Source organism: Nicotiana attenuata, unplaced genomic scaffold (genome assembly GCF_001879085.1).
Source record: "Nicotiana attenuata strain UT unplaced genomic scaffold, NIATTr2, whole genome shotgun sequence".
NCBI classification, from domain to species: domain Eukaryota; kingdom Viridiplantae; phylum Streptophyta; class Magnoliopsida; order Solanales; family Solanaceae; genus Nicotiana; species Nicotiana attenuata.
The window spans coordinates 143,978-165,113 of record NW_017672856.1 but is presented as its reverse complement, the minus strand read 5'-3'; the positions used below and the strand labels follow the sequence as shown (position 1 = coordinate 165,113).

Here is a 21,136-nt window from a genome sequence, read left to right as displayed (position 1 = left end):
CACGATAATCTCATTTCTTTCGACGGAGAGGGGGTCCACCTTCTTCTATTTCTACATCTAGGATTCGACTTGTATCATGGATACTAATAGGAATTCAACCATTATGGCAAGGAAAAGTTTGATTCAGAGGGAGAAGAAGAGGCAAAAATTGGAACAGAAATATCATTCGATTCGTCGATCCTCAAAGAAAGAAATAAGCAAGGTTCCGTCGTTGAGTGACAAATGGGAAATTTATGGAAAGTTACAATCCCCACCACGGAATAGTGCACCTACACGCCTTCATCGACGTTATTATAAATTCTACCTGAGAATAGGATTGGACTACTTGTAGCCATATTCAGGTGCACTTAATCTCTTAATAATTTTAGGGATAATTCAATTCTGAAGTATTATTATTCTTCGAAAGAAGCTAATACTGAATTATAATCTGAGGCTAATTAACATAAGCACTCTCATATTTGTAAAATTGTGAAACGCATTGGATCGATACTTGAGTATAATTCCCCGTTGTATCCACGCTTGTAGCCATTGATCATTTTACATGCTTTCTAGGTCAGTTTATACTTTTGCATTTAGATATATCATTTTCTCAAAACCCCTTTAGCGTTTGGCTTAGCATAATAAGTGATAATTCTCTTACTTGCCTAATCACCTAAATATTGTTCGGTGTGGGATTGGACCCCGACTCATAGTTGAGTAAATTATATTGCATACGACCGTGTTCGCTTACTCTTTGATGAGTGGATTTGGGTGTCATCACAGGCAAAACCTCGCAGTTACGATCACACCAAACCAAAACTGCCATCCAACTTCAAAATGTTCCGAAACTCACCCGAAACACACCAGAGGCCCCTAAGACCTCGTCCAATCACACCACAAGTCCTAATACCTTCCTCAAACCTATCTAAATGATCTAAGCACTGAAATTAACATCAAAATCACGAATCGTCGCTCAAGATCAATCTCTTAAGTTGATAAACCTGAAAATTCAAACAAAGCATTCAATTCCTATCAAACAACTCGGAATGCAACCAAACTTTGCACAGAAGTTCCAAATGACATAAACCCTATTTCAACATCCGAACAACTATCTCACCGCGATAGTCTCAAAGTCAACTCTTGCTCATAACTGTTAACCTTTCAAACCTTCAAATTTCCAACTTTCGACAATTAGACACAAATCAACCTAGGAACCTCCAAATTTAATTTCGAACATACGCCTAAGTCCAAAATTACCATACGAACCTCTTCAAACCATCAAATCACCAATGTGAGTCCTTTTACTCCAAAGTCAAACCTTGGTCAACTTTTACAACTTAAGCTTCCAACCATGAAACTAAGTGCTCCAATTCACTCCAAAACATTCCCGAAACCAAAGCAGTAAGTCACATAACAATAACTACATGCGGGGGAAGCATCGAATAGGGGAACAGGGATCAAATACACAAAACGACCAGTCGGGTTGTTACATTCTCCCATTCTTAAATGAATGTTTGTCCTTGAACGAGTTTAGAATCATACACGGGTTATAAAAAAAGGTGAGAATATCTGCGCCGCATATCATGCTCGGTTTCCCTAGTTGCATCCTTGATTGCTTGACCTCTCAACTGAACCTTCACCGATGCAATATTCTTTGAGCTCAACTTTCGAACTTGCCTATCAAAAATGGCTATCAACTCCTCATCATAAGTCAAATCTTTGTCAACTGCACCGAGTTGAAATCCAACATGTGATGGATCCTCATAGTATTTCCGAAGCATGGAAACATGAAACGCTGGATTAACGCTTGATAATCTGGGTGGCAAAGCAAGTCTGTAGGCCACCTCACAAAATCTCTCCAACACCTAGAAAGGACCGATGCACTGAAGGCTCAACTTTCTCTTCTTCCCAAATCTCATCACACCCTTCATAGGCAAACCTTGAAGGAGACACTTCTCACCCTCCATGAAAGCTTCATCCGGAACCTTCCTATCAGTATAACTCTTTTTCCTGGACTGCGTTGTATGAAGCCACTTCTAAATTAATTTCACCTTCTCCAAAGCATCACGAACCAAATTTGTGCCCAATAACCTAGCCTCACCCGGCTCAAACCAACCAATAGCAGAACGACATCACCTCCCATATAAGGCCTTACACATAGCCATTAGGATACAATATTGGTAGTGTTATTGTGTGCAAATTCTGCTAATGGAAGAAATTGATTCCACTAGATTCCAAAATCTATGATAAAAGCTCTAAACATATTCTCTAAAATTAGAATGGTCCACTCGGACTGCCCATCCATCTGAAGATGAAATATAGTACTCAACTCAACCTCTGTGCCCAACTCACGTTAAATAGCCCTCTAGAAATATGAAGTAAACAAAGTGCCACAATAGCACACTATGCAAGCGGACAATCTCCCTGATGTAGATCTTAGCCATCTGCTTTGAAGTGTAGGAAGTCATGACTGGAATGAAATGCGTATACTTGGTCAGTCTGTCCAGAATGACCCAAACATCTTCAAATATCCTCAATGTCTATGGCAAACCTACCACAAAGTCCATACTCATGCGCTCCCACTTCCACTCTAGTATCTTAATCTTTTGAAGAATCCACCTAGTCTTTGATGCTCATACTTGACCTGCTGACAAATCAAACACCGAGAAACATACCGAACAATGTCTTTCTTCAGTATCCTGAAGAATCAACTCTCTCAACCCATCCATATTAGGAACACAAATCTTGCCCTAAACCTGCAACACGCCATCATCACCAAAAGTCACCTCCTTAGAACCATCTTGTTGCATCATGTCCTTAAGGACAAGCAACTGGGGATCATCATACTTGTTACACCCCATATTTTCGTACATGCAAATACGCCATAAATAAGTAAATGAGAGCCCAAAAATGAGAAGTCACCTCCCGCAGTACTACATTACGATGATGTTGCACTCTGTAGTATTGTACGTTGAATTTGTCGTAAGGTAATTGACATCAGTCCAAGGAAAAGATTATTCGGAGATTATAAGGATTATGCTATTTCAAACAATGATAAGTAAATTCGTTAAGGTGAGAGGGGAAGCAGGTCAAAGGAAACGAATTTTCGTCCAAGTTTGGCATTTGGGATAAAATACGGGTCGAGCGATAATACCCGATAATTATGAACTGGTACCATGTAAGATACCATATGACCACGGTAGTATAATGTATAAAAAGAATATTAACGATAAGTACAATTATAAGTAATTTGGGGCAATTTTTAAATTATGCGGGTAATTGGTTAATTACGGGTAACGAGACATTACCCAGTTAATTAATAAATAGGTAAAGATTAATAATCTCCACCCCACTTGCCACGTGGCAGTAGGCCACCATTCAAACATATGACTAATTAGTCATATGTGCTTAGTGGCTAAAACGTGTAAGTCACTAAAGATATACAAGAAAAGCTTTGTCGTTTTAAAAGCTTGGTCTTTCAAAAAGCTTAGTTCATTTTTTAGTGAGAATGAAATTTAACTCTTTCATCCTAAATTCAACTTTCCAAGCAGACGCCAAGTTTCAAAATTTCCAACAAAATCCTTGTAATCAATTCCTTGTTAAAGATCAAAAGCATTCTGTCTTTGGTTCAAACCAAAAACGTTAGAAGCAGGAACATTTTCGTCAAAAATTTCAAAGAATCCATGGCCAAATTTCATTTATAAATCTCAAAGAAGCAAGAACAAATTTCGTTCAAGGATTCAGAAAGCAGAAGCTTAATCCGATTTTTTTGAGTTCTAAGTTCAATCAACAAAGTGTCACGATCCTAAACCCAAACCCGGTCATGATGGCGCCTCTCGTGAAGACAAGGCCAGCCGACACACTTCCAATTCACTTTAAGCAATTAGAATATTAAATACTAAGTCTTTAACAGCAATAAAATCCCAATATAACAGTACAAGTTGCGGAATTAAAAATCAACACAGCCCGACATCGAGTTGTCACCAGTCATGAGCATCTAAAACAATACTACAAGTCTGAAAATCTACTCCACTACTACATAGCTAAATCAGAAAGGAAATAAAATAGAGGGAGAATGCACTGGGCTGCGAATCGCCAAGCAGCTACCTAGTAAATCTCCGAAGATCTGCTGGAAACTATCAACCCTCAGTAGCAGGACCTGTAGTGCCCGAATCTGCACACAGGGGTGCAGGGAGTAAAATGAGTACTCCAACTCAGTGAGTAATAACAATAAATGAAGACTAAGCGATATAAAATCACGTTAAACACAACAATAAGCTATAAGAGGCAGAACAAAATCAGTAAACACAATTAAATAGTGAAATCTCATAAAACGCCTTTTAAGCAGTTAAACAATTAAAGGAAAAGCAGCGAGAAAGGTAAACAAGCAAGAACCGCCCCTCGGGCTCAATAACAACAACAGAATCAGCCCCTAGGGCAATACCACAGAACAATGCCAGCCCCTCGGGCTATATCACATCACAAACCAGGTACCCGCGCTCACTGGGGGTGTACAGACTCCGGGAGGGGCCCCTTACCGCCCAAGCTCAATATCAAGCCATCTTGTGGCATAATAAAACAGGCTCTCGGCCTCATCTCAATCTCAAGCCACCTCGTGGCATACAATCTTACGCCCTCGGCCTCATTATCATAATCAGTATATCACTGCTGCGGCGTGCAGCCCGACCCAAAAGTATCCTCACAACACATGCCCTCGGCCTTACTCAGTCAGAATCTCATAAGCCCCTCGGGCAACAGTAAACATGAAGCTCAGTTCAAAATATCTTTAAAAATATCATATAAGGTGTTTAAAACAGAATAACATGGCTGAGTTTTGAAAACAGTAAAATATGGCATGACTGAGCACAAGTATGAAATCAAACAGTAAGGAAAATATCAGTAAAAATCCCCTAAGGGTCTAAACAGTTGGCACGAAGCCCAAATATGGCATTTAGCCCAAAACATGATAATAACAGACAATTTGCAGTCAAATAAGCAGTAAAACAGTCATTCGGGATGGACTAAGTCACAATCCCCAACGGTGCATGACCCCACGCTCGTCATCTAGCGTGCGCGTCACCTCAGCATAGCCGAACGCTATGTAATCCGGAGTTTCACACCCTCAGGACAACATTTAAAATCATTACTCACCTCAATCCGGCCCAAAATCTAGCTCGCAATGCCTTTTCCCCTCGAATCAGCCTCCGGATGCTCCGATCAAAACCAATCAAAAACAACACAATTCCCGAAATTACCAAAACCTGACCCCCAGGCCCACGTCTCGGAATTTGATAAATTTTACGTCATTAGATTCTTATCTCCCTACGAGTTCATACATATCCAAAGTTCCAAAATCCGACCACAAATGGTCTTTCAAAACCTCAATCAAAGGTCTAGGTTTCTAAGCCCTAGCTTCTCTAATTTTTTACCCTTAATTACAGCTCTAATCCGCGAATTAATACCATAGAAATGAGTTTTCATATTCCAAAACCTTACCTCAATGAATTCCCCTTGAACTTCTTCTTCAAATCGCCTCAAAATCTCCAAGAACCGACTAAAAATGGCGAAATAACTCTGAAAATCGCGAAGGAAATAACTTATACCCTCTTGCCCAGGGATTTCGCATCTGCGGCCCAATTTCCGCTTCTGCGGCACCGTTTCTGCGATCAAGACCACCGCATCTGCGGTCCTCACTTAAGTCCCCACTTTCCGCATCTGCGATGAACATTCCGCACATGCGCCTTCGCAGGTGCGGTCCCACAACCGCTTCTGCTGTTCCTGCCTTCCCAGCCATTTTTCGCTTCTGCGACCTATCTTCCGCATCTGCGGCGTCACACCTGCGGTCGCCAATCCGCAGGTGCGGGAACAACAGAAGCAGCAAAAAATGTGCAGCTCCTCCAAACTCCCAAACTCTCTGTCAACCATCTGAAATCACCCGGAGGCCCCCGGGACCTCAACCAACAGCATGAACACATCATATACTACTATCCAAACTTATACCACCCTTCAAAACACCTCAAACAACATCAAAACCACCAAAACACATCGAATTCAAGCCTAAGGTTCTAAAATCTTTCGAATTTTGCTTTTGATCAAAAAGTAAACCAAACCACCTCCGAATGACCTGAAATTTTGCACACATATCCCAAATGACATAACGAAGCTACTGCAACTTTCGGAATTCCATTCTGACCCCTATATCAAAATCTCACCTAACAACTGGAAAACGCCAAAAACTCAATTTTGCCAATTCAAGCCTAAATCTACTCGGGACCTCCAAAACACATTTCGATCACACTCCTAAGTCCCAAATCATCTTCCGAAGCTATCCGAACCATCGGAACTCACATCCGAGCCCTCTAACACATAAGTCAACATCCGGTTGACTTTTCCAACTTAAGCCTTCTTAAAAGAGACTAAGTATCTCAAACCTTCTCAAAACTTTTCCGAACCCGAGCCAACCAACCCGGTCACCTATAAAACCAATAAACAAGGCAAATAGAAGCAGAAGGGGGGAAATGGAGTGGTAACTCATGAGACGGCCGGCCGGGTCGTCACACGAAGGTTCTCTAATGGAATATTATGCGGAGTTTTCCTTACTCGGGTATGTTAAGGTCATCCCTTCTTTCTTTTGGCATGGTCCAAATTATACTGAAGAAACAAGAAAACGCACAGTTTCCAAAACATTTCTCTATTCATAGAGATACTAGGGCTGTCTATATTCTTGATTCCTCATGAGAATTATTATTATCTTCTGTTCATGGGTCTCATAATAATACGCAGTTGAAAAAAAAGGTTTATCCGGAAGGAATATTGAGATTTTTACGTATTTTTCGTGCATTTCACCCATTTATACATGTGCATTGACCCATGACCAGATGGCGTTATATACGCGTATATATGTAAATATATGTATATGGGATATGGGAAATGGTTACGGTATTATATATGCACCACCACCTGATCAGCTGGTATACGTTGATGATTTTGCCCACAGTGGCCAAGATGATATGATGGGATGCCCTCAGAGGCTGATGATGTTATGAAACATATGCCTATGCACGACATGACATCCATACGCATATACATGATACTCTAATTATTCCATGGTTTACAAAGTTATTCAAACTTACAGGTGGAGTCATTTACTATATATTTCCTCCATGTCTGTTATGTACTTATTTATACGCCTTACATACTCAGTACATTATTCGTACTGACGTCCCTTTTTTTCCTGGGGACGCTGCGTTTCATGCCTGCAGGTCCTGATAGACAGGTCGAGAGCCCTCCAAGTAGGATATCAGCTCAGCGGAGATGTTGGTGCGCTCCATTTGCTTCGAAGTTGCTTGTTTGGTTAGTATGAGTTAGATATGTATTGTTTGGTATGGCGGGACTATGTCCCGACTTTTATGAAAATTATGTATTCTTAGAGGCTTGTAGACAGATGTCATGTACGTAAAAGATTGTATATCCTTGTCGGCCTATGTTCAGTGTTCAAGTGGTTATTTTGGTCTTAGAGGCCCATATGTCTTATGTATATGTTGACATTACCTGTTGTATTCTACCTATTTCTCGGCAACCTCTCCGGCTCAGTTATTTATGATAGTATGACATGAAAAGATACGTTATGTTGGTACTCGGTTGAGTAAGATACCGGGTGCCCGTCGCGGCCCATCGATTTAGGTCGTGACAAAAGTGTTATTAGAGCAATTCTATCCTAGGGAGTCTACAAGCCGTGTCTAGTAGAGTCTTGTTTATGAATGTGTCGTGCACCACACTTATAAGCAGGAGCCTACAGGGCATTTAGGATTATCACTCTTTTTGCTTACTCTAGATCGTGTGGTAGAGATCACTTATAAGAGTTCACTTGAGAAAGAGAGCCAAAGTCTATAAAAATTAGTCCAACAAGGAATTGGGGCGTACTCAAGAGATTGATAGCCCCAATTAAAGGGTTAAACCTAGAGATAGTAATACCCGACTTGAACCTCAATTGCTTGCACAAATGATCATACCCAATTGATCTTGAGAAAGTAAATTAGGGCAAAATCACTCGAACTACCGAGAGGTATAGAGTGAGTAGAATCGTGCAATGGTTATATCGTAATCCCCAAATATGACAACCTAGCCTTAGACACGAGAACCCGTCAAGTATCCACCTAGGATAAAGTCACTCCCCTAGTGCTTTTTAACTAATTAGACAACCTTCAATAGTCTACTCTTAGCTTAATTTAGCATCTTTGTAGTATAAATTTAGAAGTAATATCAAAACCAAATATGTTTAGAAGTGCAATTAGGAACAATTACGCAACTCCAATTTAGATAGAAACTCAATTCCCATCTCTAGCTCCCTGTGAAAATCGATCTCGACCTTCTCGGGTAAAAGCTGTTTCGACCACTCTTACTACTTTATAGTAGTACAGGGTTGGCCTCGATCACTTTTTGGCGCTGTTGCCGGGGAGCTAACGGTTTTGGCTATCTATCTAAATAGTTTTTTGTATTGTTCTTCTTTCCTTCTGTGTTACTAATTTGTGTGTGTCACAACTTCAGGTACAAAATGGCAACAAACAACAATGACCCTCTTGGAAATATGATCGCAGGGGAGGAGGTAGATGATGTCGGAGATGATGAGGTGCCTCTTGTACCTCAAGGACAACGTAGAGGCCGCCAGGCCAATGCAAATGAAAATATTCCAGACCCTCCTTCGCCACCTCCAAGAGTGGCTCCTCGAGTACTTCCCAACCAAGGCTATGCTAGTGCAATTGTCCCGCTCCGGATCCGAGTGGGCAATTTTCAAATTACTAATGTAATGCTGACATTGTTGGAGCAGCGGGGGTATTTCACGGGTGCTCCCACTCAGAATGCTTACAAACATCTCAAGGGTTCCGTGGGTACCTGTTGAGGGAGCAAGAAAACTAATGTGTCCGAGGATGCACTTCGGTTGAGACTCTTCCCATTTTCACTTAGAGGGAAGGCATTGGATTGGCTTGAGCGAATTCCCAACCATTCCATCACTACTTGGGATGAGTTGGCGGATAAGTTCATTGCAAGACTTTTCTCACTGGGGCACATGGCAGAATTGAGGGATGAGATCGTAGCTTTCAAGTAGGAGCCCACTGAACCATTACACGAGATTTGGGAGAGATATAGAACCATGGTGAAGGAATGCCCCAACAATGATATGACTAAGGCAATGATTCAACAGACCTTCTACCGGGGCATCAACACAACAAATCAATGCATAGTGAATCAACTTGCTGGGGGTAATTTCATGAAGCTGCCTTATGATGAAGCTTGTGCCATTCTTGACGAGATAGCAGACACTTCCTCCGCTTGGCAAAGTAGAGCCAATGTGTCCCAGGGTGACCCCACGGTCACTCACTTGCACAAAGAGCTACATGAACATGGGCAGGCTGTAGCAGAACTGACAACGACAATAAACCAAATAGCAAAGGCACAGTTGCAACAAGTTCAAAATCCTCGCCAAGTGAATGCCATGGAGGGTGTCAACATGCTAGTGAGCAACAGATGACAAAGAGGTCAACAGAACCAAGGGAGTTCGGATCAATTTGACAATGATTTTGGTGTTCCAAGATGATGGTTATGATGGGCAGAATGAAGAGGTACAATACGTGAACAACTATCAAGGCCAAAGGGGCAATTCTTCTAACCAACAGCAACAATGGAGATCCCAAGGCAATTGGGGTAACCAACAACAAGGCAAAAACAATTGGATTTATCAACAACAAGGGAACAACAATTGGGGCAACAATAATCAAAATCCGAATTGGGGCAATCAAAACAACAAGCGGAAAAATCAAGGAAACTGGGGCAACAACAACAATTGGGGTGTAAACAACAACCAGGGTGGATGGAACAACAACAATCAGGGAAATCAGGGGCAAGGCTTTCAAAAGCCCCCAATGTATCAACAACCGAGCAATCCACCGCCTTTTCCATCCCAAGGACCTAGTTCATCCAACAATGACATAGGAAGAATTGAAATGATGTTTGAACAGATGATGAAGAAGAATGCTGACTCCGATGCGCAGTTGGCATCTCACAACACTTCAATCAGAAATTTGGAGGTTCAGCTAGGCCAAATCTCACAGTCCTTGAATACTCGCCCTAAGGGGGGCTCTACCGAGTGATACGGTAGTTAACCCAAAGGGTGGGGACAATCATGTTATGGCGGTAACTAAAAGGAGTGGATGAGGCGGTGATGTGAATGCCTCCAAACAAAAGCAAATTTTGAGTGATGAAGTTGAGTTGCAAGAAGATGAAGTTCCTTTGGTGGTTGAAAATGTGATTGATGAAAATGTGAATGAAGAAGTGAGGATTGATATTCAATATGCTGAGGTGGAAACACATAATGACGTGAACCCGTCTAGGGAACACGTAATAGACATGTCAGAGCCGGTTGTGCCAAAAGCCAAGGCACCCTTACCTAGGCCACCTCCACCTTATCCTCAGAGGCTAGCAAAGCAGAAAAATAATCAGTTGAAAAAGTTCATTGACATGATGAAGATCTTATCCATTAATGTGCCTCTGGTGGAGGCTTTGGAGCAAATGCCTGGCTATGCTAAATTCATGAAAGATTTGGTGACGAAGAAAAGATCCATGGACTGTGAAACCATCAAGATGACCCACCAAGTTAGTGCTATAGTACATTCAATGGCTCCGAAGTTGGAGGATCCTGGTGCTTTCACCATTCCTTGCACTATTGGGAGTGCAGACTTTGCCAAAGCTCTATATGATTTGGGGGCGAGTATCAACTTGATGCCCTACTCAGTTTTCAAGACTTTGGGTATTGGGCAACCAATGCCGACTTCCATGAGATTGCAAATGGCGGATAGATAAATGAAGAGACCAATGGGTATTATTAGTGATGTGCTTGTCCGGGTGGACAAATTTATCTTGCCAGCTAATTTTGTGATCTTGGATTGTGAGGTAGATTATGAAGTTCCGATCATATTGGGAAGACCTTTCCTTGCTACGGGAAGGCCTTAGTTGATGTGGAAGCAGGGGAACTCACCTTCTGGGTGGGTGATGAATAAGTTGTCTTTCATGTGTGCAAGTCAATGAAGCAGCCGAATTGTACCGAAGTGTGCTCATTTTTGGATCTTGTCACGGCTGTGATAATTGATGATACTATTGCAGTGATCAATGTGGAGGACCCTCTGGAGGCCGTATTGTTGAATCTTGATGTCAATGATGATGAGGGCCGAGTGGAGCGCGTGAATGTTTTACATGGAATGGGCTCTTATTCTTATGAGCCTAGGAAACTCTCTTTGGATCTTGAAAATAGAAAGACTCCTCCAACAAAGCCTTCAATTGAGGAGCCTCTGGTGTTGGAGTTGACTCCATTGCCTCCATACCTCAGGTATGAATTCTTAGGCCCTAGTTCAACTTTGCCAGTTATTCTTTCCTCTTGTCTTACTAACATGCAGGTAGATGCCACATTGGTGGTGCTCAAAAAGCTGAAGAAGGGAATTGGATGGACTTTAGCTGATATTCGGGGAATAAGCCCCGCATTCTATATGGAGATTATTCTTGAAGATGATGCAAAACCCTCCTTGGAACATCAAAGGAGGTTGAACGAGGCAATGCAAGAAGTTGTGAAAAAGGAGGTGATCAAGTGGTTAGATGTCGGGGTTGTGTACCCCATCTCTGACAGCTCGTGGACTTCGCTGGTGCAGTGTGTACCGAAGAAGGATGGTATGACCGTGGTAACCAATGCTCAAAATGAACTAATTCCAACCCGGACAGTTACCGGATGGAGGGTGTGCATGGACTACCGCAAGTTGAACAAGGTGACCCGCAAGGATTAGTTCCTATTGCCTTTCCTTGACCAGATGATTGATCGTCTTGCTGGGCGTGCCTTCTACTGTTTCTTGGACGGATATTCTGTGTACAACCAAATCTTAATTGCTCCGGAGGATCAGGAGAAGACCATGTTTACTTGTCCATATGGCACCTTTTCCTTTTCTCGGATGCCTTTTGGGTTGTGTAATGCACCGGCGACATTCCAACGGTGCATGATGGCCATTTTCACCGATATGGTGGAAGATATATTGGAGGTGTTGTTGTGGGTGATTCATTTGATGAATGTTTGAAAAATCTGCATAGAGTGTTGGCCCATTATGAAGACACCAATCTTGTGCTCAATTGGGGAAAATGCCACTTCATGGTTGAGGAGGGCATAGTGCTCGGTCATAAAATTTCAAAGCATGGCATAGAGGTGGACAAGGCTAAAATATAGGTGATTTCAAGGCTTCCTCCCCCCACTTCTGTCAAGGGGGTTAGAAGCTTTCTTGGGCATGCGGGGTTCTACCGGAGATTTATCAAGGACTTTTCGAAGTAGTGAATCCTTTGTGCAAGCTACTAGAAAAGGATGCCAAGTTTGTGTTCGATGAGGGATGTATGCAAGCATTTGAACTTCTCAAGCATAAGTTGACCACCATTCCTATCATTACCGCACCCAACTGGAGCTTGCCTTTCGAGCTCATGTGCGACGCGAGTGATGTTGCGGTTGGGGCAGATTTGGGTCAAAGAGTGAACAAAATGTTTCATCTGGTGTACTACGCGAGCAAGACAATGAATGAGGCTCAAAGGAACTACATGGTAACAGAGAAAGAGTTGTTGGCTATTGTGTTCGCAATGGAAAAATTTCGGCCGTATCTCATGGGAGCCAAGGTCATAGTGCACACCGATCATGCAGCTCTTAGGTATTTGATGACGAAGAAAGACTCCAATGCTAGGCTGATGCGATGGGTCTTGTTACTTCAAGAGTTTGATTTGGAAATTGTGGACCGGAAAGGTAGTGAAAACCAATTGGCGGACCACTTGTCCCTCTTGGAGGAGGAAGGGAGGCCGTGTGATGGCCTAGAGATCAATGATGCATTTCCCGATGAGCAACTACTTTCTGTGTCAATGAATGGTATGCCATGGTTTGCAGATGTTGCTAACTACCTTGTGACTGGTATAATCCCGTGTGAGCTCTCTTCTAACCAAAGGAAGAAGCTCAAATGGGATAGTTTGGATTACTATTGGGATGAGCCGTACTTATTCAAGATTTGCACCGACGGAGTGATCCGGAGGTGTGTCCCTGAGGAGGAGCAGTTGAGTATCTTAGAGGCATGTCATTCCTCTCCCTATGGTGGCCATCATGGCGGGGCGAGGAAAGCTTCGAAGGTCCTTAGTTGTGGGTTTTACTGGCCAACGTTGTATAAAGATGCAAGTGATCTTGTGAAGAGGTGTGACGAATGTCAAAGAGCGGGTGGTATTTCGAAGAAAGATGAGATGCCTCTCAACACCATTCTAGAAGTGGATATTTTTGATGTGTGGGGTATTAATTTCATGGGCCCATTTGTAAGCTCATGTGGGAACACCTACATTCTAGTGGCGGTTGACTATGTTTCAAAGTGGGTCGAGACCGTGGCTTTGCCCAACAATGAAGCTCGGAGTGTGGTTGCGTTTCTAAAAAAAGTATTTTTACAAGGTTTGGCACTCCTCGTGCAATCATAAGTGATGGGGGTCGCACTTTTGCAATAGAGCTTTTGACACCTTGCTTGCAAAGTATGGTGTCAATCACAAAGTTTCTACTCCTTATCATCCTCAGGCGGGTGGCCAAGTTGAAGTCTCAAATAGGGAAATCAAGAGTATACTGTCTAAAATGGTCAATGCAAATAGGACCGACTGGTCTAAGGATTTGGATGATGCTCTATGGGATTACAGGACTGCTTACAAGACTCCGATTGGTATGTCTCCGTATCGGCTGGTGTTTGGGAAAGCTTGCCATCTACCCGTTGAGTTAGAGCACAAGGCCATGTGGGCTTTGAGGAAACTGAATCTTGAATGGGATGTGGCAGTAAATCTTCATGTGGAGCAGCTTAATGAACTTGATGAATTCCGATTCCATGCCTACTCCAGTTCATCCTTGTACAAGGACAAGATGAAGTACCTTCATGATAAATATGCTCGTGGCAAGGAGTTCAAAGTGGGTGATTTGGTTCTCTTGTTCAATTCTCGGTTACGTCTGTTTCCGGGAAAGCTTAAGTCAAAATGAGTGGACCTTTTGAAGTGGTGTTTGTGACTCTGTTTGGTGCACTTGACTTGAAGAACAAAAATGGGGAGGTTTTCAGAGTTAATGGGCACAGGGTCAAGCACTACCTGGGAAAAATTGATGACAGCCACGTGGTGGCACTTCTTCATCTAAAGTGATTTGGTGGTAACCTGCGTCGTGCCGCGACATTAAATCAGGCGCTTCTTGGGAGGCAACCCATGTGTTTTTCTTTTCATTTTTCTTTGATTTTCTTCGTAGTATAGGATTTATTTTTGGACTGACTGGTTGTGAGATGTTGTAGGATTGTGTTGATGCAGTGCAGGACCAAGTGAAAAATTGATCACTCTCTGAAGTTTGCAATGCGGACCGCACTACATTTTGTGCGGACGCAAAGGACTTAGTGCAGGGGCACAAAATCAGTGCAGACCGCACTGATGATTGATGTTGAAAACTGGTTCTCTGAAGTTTGCCACCACGGCCGCATTACATTTTGTGTGGTCCGCGGTGGACCACTGCGGCCGCAGAGCTTTTTATGCGGTCCGCAGTGGTTGCCTTCTCAAATCTTCATGTTTCTGAGTAATGCGGACCGCGGTGCCATTTTGTGCGGTCCGCGGTGGGTAGGTGAGCTGGGGCCCAGGACCTTTTTCTATAAATAGGACCTGAGGCCCTCCATTTGAACTTTTTGATCTTTTTACTCTCAAAAGCCCAAAAATCACTGTTCACTACTGTTCACTCTCTAAAATTGCACGAGTTCAACTGGTTAGTCTTGATTAATCATCAGTGCATCTCATTTTAGGTAGCTTTAATTCCCTTTTAGTTGTTTAATTTTGCTATTTTCTTTTGATTTTTATTTTTCTCTTAGTTTTTCTTCTTATCTTCCCATTTTTCTTTTAATTTAGTAGCATAGCTTAGTTAATCCTATTTTACTTAGGCATAATTAGTTACAACACTAAGGCAACACCTAGGGAATCACTATTAGGAAAAAATTCTGAATAAATTGGACAAAACATTAAACCCTAGGTTGGTGTTGCTGCTGGGCACTCAATGCTGACCGCGGTGGATTTTGTGCTGTCCGCGGTGCCTTTGTGCGGTCCGCAATGCTATTTTGTGCGGACTGCGGTGGAATAAGATCTGAAGCTGAAACTTGTGGACCGCGGCCGCAAAGGATTTTGTGCGGTCCGCGGTGCCTCAATGCGGACCGCAATGCATTTTGTGCGGTCCGCGGTGCACAGATTCATAGAGTGGGTAGTCTGAACCCCACCTCTGTGCGGACCGCAATGCATTTTGTGCGGTCCGCGGTGCACAGATTCAGAGAGTGGGTAGTTTGAACCCCACCTCTGTGCGGACTGCAATGGATTTTGTGCGGTCCGCGGTAGCCTCTTTGCGGCCACACTTCATTTTGTGCAGACCACATTCTGCAATTTTTTTTATAAAAAACTGTCTGCAACAATTTTCCTGCAACTTTGAATTTCATTGATTCTATTGATACTAACAAAGCATAACTGAATGTTGCTTGCAGACAATGGTGAGTTCACGAGGCAAAGGTGATAAACAACCAGGACGAGGAGAGTCCTCCCGGGGGAGGGGACGTGGAAAGATAAAGTTGATCGCCCAAGTTCGGGAAGCAATAAAAGCAACAAGAAAGGCAATTCGGGCTGCTGATAGAGTTGCTTCCCATTCTTCGGGAAGTGAGTATGAGCCTTCCCGGGAGGCGTCTGATTCTGGCTCCGTCCCGGAGTATATAGATGACTTCCCGGATAGGTTTAGACTGACAGATGACCCTACTCCTCCAGGTCCTCCTACTGCCGAGCATCAGTGTGTGTATCTTCTGAGTCGTCTGAGCGCTCAGCCGCTGGTAGTGGCAATGAATATTCCACCTCTCCTACAGCTTCACTATCCGGAGAGGGCCCCGTAGCAGAAGTAGGGGATGAAGAATAAGGGGGTGAGCCCCAAGTAGATGGGGTAGATAGGACTAGAAATCCGGAGGCATGGCAGGACCGGTTTGTGAGTGAGGTTGCCTATCACAAGTTCGGAGAGTGGTGGCCCGAGAGGAAGCTAATACCCGAGCGTAAATTCATTATACATGACCTCGAGCCTCACAACCCCAATGTGTTGAGGCAGTTTAGAGTGAGAGCTGGATGGGATTATTTCATAGGCCAGGTGGAGGAGGCCAATGAGCACTTGGTGAAGGAGTTCTACACAAATGTGTCCCACATCAAAAAGGCACCACAGTCACCAAAGTGCGGAACATGACAGTGAAATTTGATGGCAAGACCATAAATGATTACCTGGGCTTCTTGGAGGAGGATGAGTCATTGTATTTGGAGATGATGAAATTGGGTGAGGAAGCTCGTCCTTGGTTGGCAGAGTACTTGGCTATCCCATGTACCACCCCCGATTGGTTGACTGTGGGAGTGAAGATTGAGGAGAACTTTGAACTTTGAGGCTAAGGGGTGGGAGATATTTGTGTGTAGCAGGCTAGACCCCACCACCCACGATAACTCACTCCCTCTTCACCGGGCTATATTGGTAGCATCGATCATGGCGGGATACCCGATTAAGGTCGGGAATGTGATGTCTCAGGTTATTACACGAGTGGTGAATGAAGGTGATGGAAATTATCCCTTCCCTAACTTCTTGACCATGTACCTGAGGGACTTAGAGGTGGAATGGCCGAAATTTGATATGAAAATGAAGGCGAAGGCACCGTTCTCCTGGTATAGCCTGCAGGGCGATGACAACCCTAAAGGCAAGCGCTACAAGGAAAAAGTTATTGTTTTAACTGACCAGTCTGAAGAGCCAGTAGTGGTAGTGGCTCCTACTCAGCCTCCTTCCATGTCAGCAGACATGGCCCCAGGTCCATCCACTTCTACAGTTCTAGAGATACCCTCCACCACTGCATACCCATTGACTGCCCACCGTCTGAGCCAGGCCCTCGCCAACATCAACAACTAGATGCAGACAGCTACTTCTAAGCTGTCTGTACTATCTACTGTGGTAGTAGCCCAGTCAGCACCTCCTCCTCCACAAGTCCCACAGTCCATTGAGGACACTCTCAAGGAGCTTCTGGACAACTAGAAGAAGCTCCTAGATAACCAGAAATTGATCACAGAGGCTATTGATTCACATGGAAAGGCACTAAAGGAGCTTGCTAGGGAGGCGAAGAAAATGAGAGACGCAGGCTTCAAAGGAGTCGGTGGAGGAGCTTAGGGTAGAGGTTGATAGGCTGAAGGCGGATCAACTGCCTTTAGATTTGCTATTGCATGACCCAGCACCAGCAGCCCAGCCCAGCCAGAGCAAGAGTTAGAGAGGCCTCCCAAGAGGAAGAGGGTGATTCCACGTTCTGATGATGCAGTCATACAGTTGGAGGACCCGCAGGGAGGTTCCTCCAGCCAGCCCCAGGATTCAGTCCAGGCCCAGGTCCCAGCAGAGCCACAGGTCACAGGGAGCCAGTCACAGGTTCCCGAGCAGACAGAGGACCCAGGGACCCAGACTCAGGATCCCATGCAGATGGAGGACCCATAGGGAGTTTCTTCTTCCTCTCTTCTCTATTTTTGTGCTTATTTTGGTTAGTTGGCATTGAGGACAATGCCAGCTTTCATTTGAGGGGGTAGCCCTATTTGGATATTTGGATGACTGTATATATGACAGTATTTTATGCTTTCTTTCTTTTTATCTTTGGTATGTATATAATTTTATCATTTTCATTACACTTTTCGTACTTTTTACTTTGCGTCTGTATATAAAGTTTCGTTCTTATGTATATATTCATTCTCCCTATTGTATATTCATCTAAATCCCCTCTTGTACATATTCATTTTACTTTCCACATTTTTCCTTTCTTAGCTTCTTATTTTATGTTCGTAGCTTCTTGTTTTGAGCTTTTGCAATAAGCTTTTGGTTTTCTTAATGCCACGATTCTTTCCAAAGGTGGAATTTGTGTGAACCGGGTGGCTCTTCGCGATGATGGATGGCATGACAACCTTCTTAAGGGTTTGAGTCTGTTTTCTTTTGCTTTGTTAGTAGTTAGTTGGTAAGGGTGCCTCAAGCAAAGCTTCACTTGGGCCTAACACATTTTCCTTTGATCCCATGGTCAAAAACAAATCGTTGTGTGTAGGATGGTGAAAGTTGTGACCTTGAGACTCTTATGTTGGCCGATAATCATCAAGTGGTTTTTCGGGACCATTATGTTGCTCAAATCTTATCTAAGGTTGTTGTGGGCCCCCGACTCCGTGTCTTTAGCAATCCCAAAGCTTGTGTGGTGAGAATTTGAATTGCAAGTCCAAGTCCCGAGCCATTGGTCTAGAACTTGCCCTGAATCCTTGTCTAGGCAAAATCCCAAGTGTAATTTGACTTGAGACGTGATTATAGGCTCTCCTTGATCCGAATGATATCTTGAACACTTCCAATGCCTACCAATAATAAAATCCCTAGTCAGCCCTTTTGAGCCTTAGACCTTTTTCTTTCAAGAACCACGCTACAAGACTTTACCCGTTCTAAATATACCCTCTCTTGGCACCCGATCTTTCCTTAGCACATGGCAAAAGTATAAGTTTGGGGGGAGAGACGAGGATTGCAACAAAGTGGTAAAAGGTACAAAATAAAAATAAAAAAAAAAGGAAAGGCAATGAAAAAAAAAGAAAATCAAAAAGATAAATAGAATGTTCAATGTAGAAAAGAATGAAGGGATTCAATAAAAGCAAAGAATGAAAGGTGTGGAAAGTTTAGAAAGGAGAAAAGATTCGAAATGAACAAGAAAGAGTGACAGTGTGTCTCTCTAACCCCTTAGAAAGAAGTGAAATGACTTAAAAAGTCAAGTGAATGTGTGCCAAAATGAAGCAAAAGAAGTGCTAAAGGAAAGATGGAACCTACTTAGACCAAACATTTCCTACCCTAAACCAAAAGCCTTCACTATGTGTCCACAAAAGCCCTATATGATCTTGAGTTGAATGAAGCTTACATTAGTGGTGACTCACATAAGGGGCAAGCATATGGTACCTAGTACCGGACTTGTGACTTTTCCTTGAGAGAGATGAGTGTATTTCCATTAACCTCGTTCGGAGTGCTACTATCCCAAAGGTGAGGTTTGCTTAGGGAGTGTCGAGGATGTGTGAGTTTGGGTTCCACAATGACCAAAGTAATAGAAAGAGTTTCTTTGATGTGTTAAGTCAACTCTTGATGCTCTTGTGTCGCACTAAATCCATGGTGTTTAAAAGAGTGAATATTGTTAGTGATTCATTTGAATTGAGGGCAATTGTTAGTCCCAATTGATGCTAGTTGAGGTCACTTTAGGTCAGCTGAATTTTCTTGGATTTACTCTTAAGGGGTGGGTCTTATTTTGTTTGCTTGAGGACAAGCAAAAGCTTAAGTTTGGGGGAGTTGATAACTAGGGATTATGATGCATTTTACACTCCTTCTTACTTGAGTTTTGATTAGAAAGGTGTACAAAATAGTCCCAAAGGCTCACATGTTGTACTTGATTGCAGGGTTTGGTCAACGAGGTGACAATTCGTCAAAACCAGCTCAAAAAGGAGTGAAACATGCACAAGTACAAAGAACAAGTCCAACCTCAGTATAACAGGACCAATGCAGCCGCACTCCATTCTGTGCGGTCCGCAAAGAGGAGGATCAGAGAGTGCTCATTTCAAGCAGCCAAGCAATGCGGCCGCAAAACATTTCATGCGGACCGCATTGACTTCATTGCGGCCGCACTCGATTTTGTGGGGTCCGCAAAGCTCAAGTTCAGAGAGTTGCCAAGTTGGAGGAACATTGCCAATGTGGTCCGCGTTCCATTTTGTGCGGACCGCAACAGAAGCCACCGCGGCCGCGGTGCATTTTGTGCGGCCCGCGATGGCCAAGTTCAGAGAGCAGAAATTTCAGCCAAGAGCCTTAGTGCGGCCGCACTCGATGTTGTGCGGTCCGCACTAGCCCCGCAGGGGTATTTTTGTCCAGAATTTTCAGCCTAGTATAAATAGTTTCTTTTCCCATTTTTAGGTCTCCAGATAGAATTTGAAGCTGACCTGCGCTCGTGAACAGTTTTCTTTTACTATTTTGAGTAATTTTACAATAGTTTTATCATTGAATCTTCAAGTTTTAGTAATTAAATATTATGGGTTTTTCTTCATCTATTTATTTGTTTTCCTCTATTATCATGAGTAGCTAGACTCATTAGCTAGGGTTGTGGCTCAACCCTAGTGTGGGTAATTGATGGGTCTTGTGTTTTAAGGCTTGAATGTCTATGGGTGTTTGATATTTGGACTAATTTATGATTTTAATGTTGAATTAGTGGTTGCAAACACTAGTTTATGCCTAGTTGACTTGGGCTCTTCTTGTGAAAGAGAGCCTAAGTCTATAAAAATTAGTCCAACAAGGAATTGGGGCGCACTCAAGAGATTGATAGCCTCAATTAAAGGGTTAAACCGAGAGATCGTAATACCCGACTTGAACCTCAATTGCTTGCACAAATGATCATACCCAATTGATCTTGAGAAAGTCAATTAGGGCAAAATCACTCGAACTACCGAGAGGTATAGAGTAGAATCGTGCAATGGTTATATCTTAATCCCCAAATATGACAACCTAGCTTTAGACACGAGAACCCGTCAAGTATCCATTATCCATCATCTAAAAAATGGAATAAAAAAAAGAATAGGGAAAAGCCGGCTATCACAATCGAACCGATGACCATCGCATTACAAATGCGATGCTCTAACCTCTGAGCTAAGCGGGCCCACATAACAGAAATCTTATATGCATAGTAATTGACTAAACTATTGGAATTGGAATCTTAGTTATTAACTATTCAATATTATATTGAATATTCTAGAACATAAGGATTAATATAGCGATATAGAATTTCGATTTATCACAATTCTAATACTAATATTATTAAATAGTGATTGTAAATATTGTTAATATTCTTTTATTTTCATTTTCAATTTGAATGGTAAATGTTCTTTTTCATTTCTTTTTTTGTCATTTGAAATCCTTTTGATTTTTTATTACAGTTCTATATTTGATTCTATATCATATATATCTCTCATTCTATATTTATTTCAAATTCTAATTGTTTAATGGAATGGTTAGTTATAACTA

General features: G+C 42.7%; 1 protein-coding gene and 1 non-coding gene across 2 annotated transcripts; both read right to left on the bottom strand.

The window, feature by feature from the left end:
- Positions 1–1,526: 1,526 nt before the first annotated feature.
- Positions 1,527–2,708, bottom strand: LOC109214722. Its single transcript, XM_019378671.1, has 2 exons — positions 2,655–2,708; positions 1,527–1,844 (listed from the first exon to the last, which is right to left on the bottom strand). The coding sequence occupies exons 1-2, from the start codon at positions 2,706–2,708 to the stop codon at positions 1,527–1,529; spliced, it is 372 nt and encodes a 123-aa protein (XP_019234216.1).
- Positions 2,709–20,698: 17,990 nt separating this feature from the next.
- Positions 20,699–20,771, bottom strand: TRNAT-UGU. Its single transcript has one exon. It is a non-coding gene; the product is annotated as a tRNA-Thr (tRNA).
- Positions 20,772–21,136: the final 365 nt, after the last annotated feature.

Excerpts from the sequence above, each read along its gene's own strand:
- LOC109214722 (XM_019378671.1), bottom strand. The coding sequence starts at position 2,708 with ATGGATGGGTTGAGAGAGTTGATTCTTCAGGATACTGAAGAAAGACAT. Across the intron at positions 1,845-2,654 it reads CTGAAGAAAGACATTGTTCG|GTGTTGGAGAGATTTTGTGA; the intron begins GTATGTTTCTCG and ends GGTCCTTTCTAG.